We start from the raw sequence: 10,108 nt of genomic DNA on the forward strand, positions 1-10,108 counted from the left end.
CCCAAGGCCTAACCAAGGCCATGAGGTGTGTAATCTAGCGGCTGTTTTCATGCACATATCCATGTGTAGTGCTTTCAAAACAAATTAAACTCTACTAATAATTAATTGGTATAACATTCATGTCATGATGAATTCAGTTTTAGTGTCATCTCACTAACAATAATACATTGGCATCTGTGATGATTTGAAGAATAGTTTAATTAGTTTTTGACCAAAGGGCTTTAGCAATAATAAGTCTAGTTGATGCTGTTATTGAATTCTGAATTAGGACGTTAATTAATTAGTAAGTTGGTGGTAGTTTTGACCAATAAGAGTTGCATCTGATCACAGTTTATGACCAGACAAAGCCACGTGTGTAGGACCTTTACAGCCTCTGCTTCCATCACATTTCCTTCACTTGTGGTAATGTTGGCAATTCCAGTCCTGAATCTGTTTATTTAATCATTTCCCCTCTTCCCCACAATCCTTAATTTTGCTTTCTAACTCTCTATATATAATGCAAAAACAGGAGAGGCCTCCCATTCATTGAAAACAGTGAGTTTTCTTTCACATTTCTTGTTTCTTTTATTAGCATTTGAGTGGGATACGTTACCAACAGCCTAGCTTCTTATCAGTTTTCAAGGCTCATTTAACATGTTCCTCAGCTACTTAAAACCTCTAACCTGAACCATATATATACACAGAGACGGAGAGATAAAAAAATTAACATTCACATACAATTTCCGTAGTTCTGATCTTGTGTTTGATATATTTGCCAAAGATGTTCCCAAGCTTTGATCCTAATGACAACGAAGCCGGTCTGAAGCTTTTGGAAGACCTCACGACAAATGCATGTCAAATACAAGAAGAGGTTTTGCAGCATATACTAACTCTCAATTCCAAAACTGAATACCTTAGCAGCTTCCTCAATGGCCTTTCTGATAAGGCTAACTTCAAGGAGAAAGTTGATGTTGTTAATTATGAAGATATCAGGCCTTTCATCGAGCGAATTGCCAATGGAGACCCTTCAAATATCATTTCAGCTCATCCCATCACTGAGCTTCTCACAAGGTATCTACTTAAAATCCTTTTCTTAATCTTTCTCCTGCAGTTTCAAAACATTAATCTTCTCTTTATGATGCAGCTCTGGAACTTCAGCAGGACAGCCCAAAATGATGCCTTCAACTGCTGAGGATTTGGACAGGAAGACATTCTTCTACAACCTTCTTGTCCCTTTGATGAACAAGTAAGATTATTCTATTTATCAGTCATAATTTAGTTCTGTTACAAAGTTCTACTACATTTCAAATCATATGTATTATGAATGTAATAGTACTATCACACTTGTTTTTTCCCCAGGTATATAGATGGCTTAGACCAAGGAAAAGGAATGTATTTTTTATTTATCAAACCTGAAATTAGCACCCCTTCAGGCTTGATGGCCAGACCTGTTTTAACCAGCTACTACAAGAGCAATAACTTCAGAAATCGACCTTTTAACCGATACAACGTTTATACAAGTCCTGATGAGGCCATCTTATGTCCTGATAACAAGCAGAGCATGTACTGCCAGTTACTGTGTGGTTTAGTACAGCGAGATGAAGTTATTAGAGTGGGTGCAATTTTTGCATCTGCTTTCTTGCGAGCTATCAAATTCTTGGAAGACCACTGGCAGGAATTATGCTCCAACATAAGAACAGCTTCTATCAGTGAATGGATTGACGACCAAAGTTGCAGAAATGCTGTATTGTCAATCTTGAAGAAACCCAATTCAGAACTGGCCAGCTTGATAGAAAATGAATGCAGCAGCAAATCTTGGGAAGGGATAATCAAAAAGCTTTGGCCGAGAACCAAGTTTATTGAAGTCATTGTTACCGGTTCAATGGCTCAGTATATATCCACACTTGAATTCTACAGCGGTGGCCTCCCTTTAGTTTCAATAATGTATGCATCTTCCGAATGTTACTTCGGATTCAATTTAAAGCCATTGAGCGATCCTTCCGATGTCTCCTACACTCTGCTACCCAATATGGCCTACTTTGAATTCCTTCCTGTGGAGAGAGATTCAGGAGAAGCAGTACATCTGAATGGTGTTTCTGATCAGAATTGTATACATGGGGAGGGTGAACATAAGAAGAAGAAACAGAAGAAGAAAACAGACACCGTAGATCTTGTGGATGTGAAAGTTGGTCAATACTACGAGCTTGTTGTGACTACTTTTACAGGTGAGTTTTACGCTTCTACTACATAACAGACCGATTTATGTTGGTTCAAACAGTAACCTGTAAATGTTTCTGGTTTTGATTTTCAGGGCTATACAGATACAGAGTTGGAGACATTCTGATGGTGACAGGTTTCTACAACAATGCTCCTCAGTTCAGGTTTGTACATCGGAGAAATGTGGTCTTAAGCATTGATACAGACAAAACCAATGAAGAGGATCTGTTAAACGCAGTGACACAAGCGAAGCTACTGCTGGAGCCACTGGGGTTTCTTCTGACAGAGTACACTAGCTTTGCGGATACGTTTTCAATCCCAGGTCATTATGTACTGTTCTGGGAACTTAAATCCAGAGGAAATAATGGTCCCCTGGAGCTTGATCCGGATCTCATGGAGCAATGCTGCTTCACAGTAGAAGAGGGGTTGGATTATGTTTACAGGAGGTGCAGGAAGAAGGATAAGTCGATAGGAGCATTAGAGATAAGGGTAGTGAAGCATGGAACATTTGATGCACTCATGGATTTTTGCCTGTCTCAGGGATCATCCGTAAATCAATATAAAACACCCAGGTGCATCAAGTCCGAGGAAGCCTTGCAGATTTTGGATTCAAGAGTGATTGGAAATTATTTCAGCAAGAAAACACCTTCCTGGGAGCCGTTTAAAATGGAATAAACAATAACTTAATTAGTAAATATGAACGAGTGCAAATGAAGGGTCGCTTTGGCTCTTTGCGTTTTAATTTAAGGATTTGTAGTCTAGTCTAGTCTTGTCCTGAATCTCTAAATTGTTGAAAATTACAGTAGTTCAGCTCAGATGACACTTTGGTTTGCTTACTCAGAAAGAAAAAGCTTTTATGATATAATGGATGTAGATTATTAAAATTGATCAATGGTTAAGTGATTGTAAAGCAAATAAATAGTACTACTACAACATACAAGAGTGAGACACACGAGGAAAGTGATGTAAACAGAGCTAGGGGTGTTGAATGATTAAAAGTGGTCAATGTAGATATCCATTAAATTCAGATTTGGCTTCAAAGTGCACTATCACTATCATTTTCCAACACTATCCTTATCAAACACTGTGCACTAGATTAATTATTTCGCAAGAAAATTTCTGTTACTATTGTAGCCAGTGGCGGACCCAAAAATATTTTATAAATTGTTTAAAATTAAATTGAAATTTTATAAGATAAGTAAAATTGACAATAAATAAATTTTAAAGTAAGCAAACTATATAATGTAAGGTGACAAAATCATATTTTTCAATTCTTTAGGAATTCAAAATTATAAAATGAGCAGTTGCCCACCATACGCTCTTTTTAGGTCCGCCCCTGATTGTAGCTTTTTCATTTACAAGCGGCTACCCAGTGATTCAAAGTGTGCCACGATTACACACGGCTGTGAAGTATAAAAAAGCAAAGCAGGCAGAGGCCAAGACGCAGCCACGAGTGGTGGAAGATAGGCGGAGATCCATAAAGCATGGACATGGGTGAATAGGAGGGGACAAGTAGAACTGTAGAAACAATAAGGGTGTGTCTCCTGCATTTATGGGGAACATGTGGCCTTAACCACCACCAGCTCCTACTTAGCCAGCCCATCACCACTCTTCTTCTCCCTCGCCATTCATTGCTTGCTACTGCAATTCTTTCTCTGGCTCCACACACCTTCTTCTAACAATTGTCAAGTTTAGATTTAATATAGTACTACGTACAGATTAAGCCTAAACGAGAATATGAATGCTGCTAGCTCGATTAGGTAAGATTATAATGCAATGGTCATAGTCGTGTATTTCTCAAGATTGATTGATTGATAGAAAAGAGTTGACAAATTATTATGTTTCAGACTGGGAGTGGTGAATGTGCGCGGGTCACTTTGTTCAACACCTATGAATTATTTGTAAGCAAAATACTTTAACCTAAATCAAATAATTGCAAGATCTATAACGCAATTTTAATTCAGCCATATATTTACATACTTGATCCATGCTTTCAAACTTTAGTGAATAGATCGAAGATAATCTTTATTGCGGAAACCTTCTTCTTCGATCAATAAACGAATTTCTCGCCTCTCTTCCTTTAACCGTTCTTGTTTTCTTGATAATTAGAAAACTGCTGTAATTTTTGTATTGTACGTGTTTTTCTTTTCACTTTAAGGTGACTTTATATAAGGGAGAGATGAAGGGATTGAAACTCTAATTCTAATCCTTAAGCCTAACAACCATCACATTGGACCCGTACTGTTAGAATTAACCATAAATCACATGTGCCATAATTGGATTAATTAAATAAGTCCAATATTATTAACCTACGCACTCGTATGTTGCCTCCGCTCCTTATTATTTTAACAAAACACGCAAATTAAACCATCTTATTCTTTCTTTCTAACTCCATTTTCATTTCAATTTATTTATATTTACTGCATTTAATTTTAAATCTAATTGTTAAATCCTTTTACAGTTTTATTATTGTTACGAAATCAAAATACATTGACCATTGATCTTCATGAGTCCAAATGGTAACAAGTGTGGTCCAAAAAATTTGAGGTCTTCCACTTCCTGAAGATGAAAGGATTTATATCCTAAGACCATGTTTGGTTCATGGAATAGGTACGGAATAAAATATCTATTCCGTATTGAATAGTTGTTCTCCATTTTGATCATGGAATAGTAATTCCATGGAATTTCTATTTTATAATTTTGTGGATAAAATACTCCTCCCAAAAAAGAAAAGAATAGCTATTCCATTTATTATATAATAATTATTCCATTTCATATTATTCCATTACATGAACATGGCCTAAAATCGAAAACAAAGAGTTACGAACGTCGGCTGTAATATTGTTCCATCAAATGACGAAAATAATAATTATAACTTATAAATACTAGTGGTTGTAATACATTGTTTATAACTTTGTTCTATATCAAATCAAATACTAACAAGAAATTAGTTAACAGATCATAAACAAAAAATTTGCAAAATAGATTAAATGGAAGACATATAATATAACAATCATCCTTCATCCAAGGGGCTTTGTTCATGCATTTTACTATAGAATGAAAAGGAAAGGACCATAATAAAAAGAGGGTGTGGGTCATTGATGCTGTTTCTGTTAAGTCAGCAATGAATTATGCAAAGGACTGACTCAACCCAAACAATGAGAACAAAGTTCAGCACTGGCCCTTCTTTTTGTATGGATAATTGTCAATGTACTACATCCACCTCTCCATTATTATTATTATTTCTTTGAGAGAAACTCTCCATTATAATTTAGCTAGTTGAAAATGATTATATACATACATGCATATATACAGTATGTAAACAAATAAGCATTTTATTTTAAAGGAGTAATATTATAAAATACATAAACTATACATGTTTTCTCAATTTAATCACGAACTTAATTTAAAATGTCTCAATTGTATGCATGAACTTTCATTTTTTTTCTCAATTCGATACATAGAGTCATAATATGATGATGTGACTGCCAAAAATGATGTCCACCTTAACAAAATTACACGAATAAATGAGTGACACGTCATCATATGCATCAAATTGAAAAAAAATGAAAGTTAATGTATGCAATTGAGACAATTTAAAGTTCATGATTAAATTGAGAAAATATATATAGTTTATGAATTTATTTAACATTACCCTTATTTTAAATAATCTTTTTCTAATAATTAAGAAAGATAGCCCGGCGCTTATATTATTTGAGTTATGACTTGTTAATCCAATGAAATTTTTATAACATAAAATTAAAATAAAGAATAGATTCTTCTTTTTATATGTGAAAAGTCAAATTCTCTCTCTATTTTGTTATTACATCTTATTAAATAAAAATGGTAATATTGTTTCTCCATTAATATTAATTATAAATTTTGATTTTTGGAAAGTATCATAATCATCCAATAAGAAGGATTTTTCTCTTTAATAAAATTTTAAATTCAAAACACGTCAATTATCTTTTGTTTGTAAAAATATATATATTAAAAAAAATCAACATAAAAGGATTAAATTTTCTTTTCTTTTTAATTCGTCTCTTATAATTTTTTTACTTTATCCTTATACTTTTGAAAACAATTTTACAAAAAATTTCTAATAGTATGGTGCACTCACAGAGTCAAGTAAATCATTTTTTAAAAATACAAGAATTAAGTAAAAAAATAGATGGCTTTATAAAAGTGCTTTTGAAAAATAGGAACCAAGTAAATAAAAAAAAAAAGCCTAGAAACAGAATAAATAAATATAAAAAGTACGAAAATCTTTGGATATGTTAAGCCAATTGTGTTTATCAAATCCTTTTCTAAACTTCTATTTTTATCTATTTCATTAATTTATTTAGTTTGAGTTTTTAAGTCATATTTCAGACAGAAAAGGAGAGTACATTGTTGGTAGCGAACCGCAAGTGACGGTATCGTGCAAGTAATATAATCCGAAAGTATGGATATTGATCCCACAGAGACAATGGATTTAACGACTAATTTTGAGAATTCTTTTGACCGGTTATCTACGAAAATGGTTTGAGATTTTGTGACCAAAATATTAAAAATAATCAAGTAATAAATAAATTGAGTAAATAAAATCAATAAAATTAAAATGATTTAAAAGATAACTTTTAGAAATAATAAAAGTAAAGGGTTTAAGGGTTGATAATTCTGAATAAGAATATAAAATTACGAACAATTAATATATTGGTGATTATCTAGAATCGGGCTATTCTAAAACATAGAATTCCGCTCTCTCGAGCCTCAAAGACCGAAATGATCACAATTCAGTTGTATTGCCAAATTATAGTTCAGACTAGTCTAAAGTACCTATAGCTATCTCTCGAATTACTAGAGATAAAAATACGCAAATAGCCAATTTATAAGCAAATTACTACTCTCATATTATAATGAACCTAGTCAAATGATTAAATGATATTTATTAAGCAAACCCTTAAGAACACATATTAATTAACTCACTCTCGTGTTATTAATTCATACGTTGTTGATTAACTGATCTATTTTAACTAAGCTATCTCAAGTCAATAATTAAAACATAGGATAATGAATGAATTGAACAAAAACATTAAAGTATGAAGAATATTAATAAACACCAAATTTTAACACCTATTAATTAATCGATAATTAATTCACTCTCGTGTTATTAAAAACCAATTAACCAACTAAATTGTGATTATGAAGCAAACTCAAGATTACTTAAATTCCAACCCACTCTCGTGGCGTTGTCCTTTAAATTTCCGATTATTTAGATCTATTTAATTAACAATTTCTCAATTAGCTAATTAAACATGATCATGAATTAATTTCTCAATTTAATCCAAGCATTAAGTTCAATAACTGAAACACGATAAATCACCAAAATATCCAAGGTCAATCAATTATATAAATAAACGTTGATATCAACCCTCAAACTAAAGGTTTAGTTACCCATTGACATATGAATTATAACAATGGATAAGTTATACTTTGAATACATGAGAAATAAAAGATAGAAATAATCTATACTAAAAGAGTATTTTTGATGGCTAAGCCTAAGTTTACACTAAGTGGTATATATTTGCTCTACACAAATGGGGTCTATTTATAGAGTCACTTATAATGGAGTTCAAGCTAAAGATGTCATCCTTCCATATGAAACTTGAATCATGATCAAGGTGAGGATATCTTCTTTCCTTTGAAAGTGGAGTAATGATCAGATTCTTCCATAATCGTCTTGAGTGGACCAATTTTTAACTTGTCTTATTTTAAAAAGAGCATAGCTTCTTCCCTTAATGAGCTTCAATCTTATTGTCAAAGCTCACTTCTTTGTGTGCAAGTCAAGAAAGATCACTCTCTTGAGTGTGAATGTAATATTCTGCTGATTATGGAAAGTCCGATGTGATAACTTCAGAATTTTGTTGCCTTATTCCAATGCGAACACATTTTCGCGCGTATCCAGGTCTCAGCTGGCCCTTGGCCGGCCTGATGTCGTGGGCCGGCTGGAGGCCGGCTGACCTGCTGGTCTTTGTTCTTCGACCGGTTCGATTCAACTCGAACCGGTTGGACTTGGGTTTGGCTCTAGTTTTCTGAATTCTTCTGACTTTACTATTTGACCTTGTTTCAATCATAATTAAATACCCCAAAAATGATGAGATTTAATATTTATTCATAAAAACTACAAAACACGAAACCTAACTATATAAACTCTTATTTTACGCATAAATACTAAAAACTAACGAATAAATGCTATAAAAACTACGTAAAGTAATAGCTTATCATTCATTAACTCGGCTAATTGGTCTGAAGTTGTCGGAACGAATCATTTGCTTTATCGAACAAAGTCGTGCTAGAGTCGAACCTACAAAAGTCCTATTTCCTCATGAATATATAATGAATTGGGACTTTTTAACCCAATGAAATCCGCGTAGGGCCGAATTTAAAATTTCCACCTAACTCGATATACTGTCAAAATGAGCATCATCATCGAATTTAAAAGACCAGGTAAATAAAAATTAGAAGCACATGAGCTGATTGAAAAAAAATTAAAAATGAAACAGATAAACAAAATAAAAACTATAAGAGCCTTTTGTCATTTTTAACACGGAAATTGTTTATCACTTAACGATAACTGATTCATGTGATCAACCTCCGTCTGTAAAAGACTCATTAAATAAAAATTAAAAATAATGGAGTCTTTCGATGGGTCGAATCAATAAAGAAAAGTTTAGCCATCAAAAGATCAATGTACGTTTAATTTTTATTTATATGGTATCTTTTCGAAATTTATTATTCATTAGTTTATGTATTATTTAATTTTTATTTAATGTGTCATTTATGAACGAAATTTGTGAGTGTGGTGTGACTTAGCCGTCGTTAAATGATTACAATATTTCACCTCAAAAAATAGCAAAAAAACCCATATTTTTTAATTTCTTGTTTGTCGGGTCACTTTTTCAAATTATTTTTATTTGACTAATGCCCTTATACTTGTAAATTTTTGTTTGACGGTCTCGAGTTAGGTCGACATTTAAATTTAATCTCATGAGTGATTGATGAGAAGCGTTATGCACTCTTCTTTTCCATCCAAAAAAAACCTAAAATTTATAATAAATTAAGAATAAGAGCTAGATAAAGATATAAATTTTTTAAAAAAAAATAACTAGATAAACAAATGAATTAAATGTCATGATTGTTGTTTTTGATATCAAAAATCAGTTTGCGGGTGATAGAAAAATTTGATCGAAGACTACACTTCATTATCGAATAATTGATAATTTGATTTTTATTTTCATTAGTAAATCTATGAATCAGGCAGTGTGTTGTCTGTTGTATGTGAAGCTATTAATTTTTTTATAAATGTAACTGTTTATATTTAATTTAATGAAATTAAAATAAAAATTATAGATAAACAAAATCTTGGAGTGCATTACCTTAAGGCAAAATTTATATGGAGACCCCTATATTTTATCAGTTTTGTTCGAAATGGCCCCTATCCCAAAGATGTTTACGTTTGAGTCTCTGTATTTGGCAAAATTCTGATTTTCAAGTTCTTTTGAGGGACTGGAGGAACAAAAAAAATTATAAGTAGAGGAATTGGAGAAAAATAAAAAAAACCTGAAAATTAAAAATTATATAAGTAGAGGAACCGAAAGAACAAAAAAATAGTATAAATTTTTTTTGAACAAATATAATATAGTACGAGAATCTTTAAATAGGTTTATCTTTATCAAAAGATGGGTTTGGTCATGAAGAAATGACAATCCATAGCTATCATGAATTCATGATGATGATAGTGAAAAGATGGCTGAATACATAATTTGACCTCTAAACTTATACCTTTTTACCCATCTAATCTCTAAACTTCACATACCTATCTAATATTCGAACTTGTTAAATAATACAATTTGACCATGAACTTGATAAA

At 32.3% G+C, this 10,108-nt stretch overlaps 1 protein-coding gene across 1 annotated transcript; it reads left to right on the top strand.

Annotated features, from left to right (window-relative positions):
- The first annotated feature begins 470 nt into the window (after nucleotides 1-470).
- LOC126675480 (indole-3-acetic acid-amido synthetase GH3.17-like) lies at nucleotides 471-3,248 on the top strand. The gene is made up of 4 exons (XM_050370126.2): nucleotides 471-1,050; nucleotides 1,124-1,225; nucleotides 1,339-2,204; nucleotides 2,291-3,248. Exons 1-4 carry the CDS (start codon nucleotides 761-763, stop codon nucleotides 2,869-2,871), a joined length of 1,839 nt encoding a protein of 612 aa, XP_050226083.1. The 5' UTR covers nucleotides 471-760; the 3' UTR covers nucleotides 2,872-3,248.
- The last annotated feature ends 6,860 nt before the right edge of the window (nucleotides 3,249-10,108 follow it).

Source organism: Mercurialis annua, linkage group LG3 (genome assembly GCF_937616625.2).
Source record: "Mercurialis annua linkage group LG3, ddMerAnnu1.2, whole genome shotgun sequence".
NCBI classification, from domain to species: domain Eukaryota; kingdom Viridiplantae; phylum Streptophyta; class Magnoliopsida; order Malpighiales; family Euphorbiaceae; genus Mercurialis; species Mercurialis annua.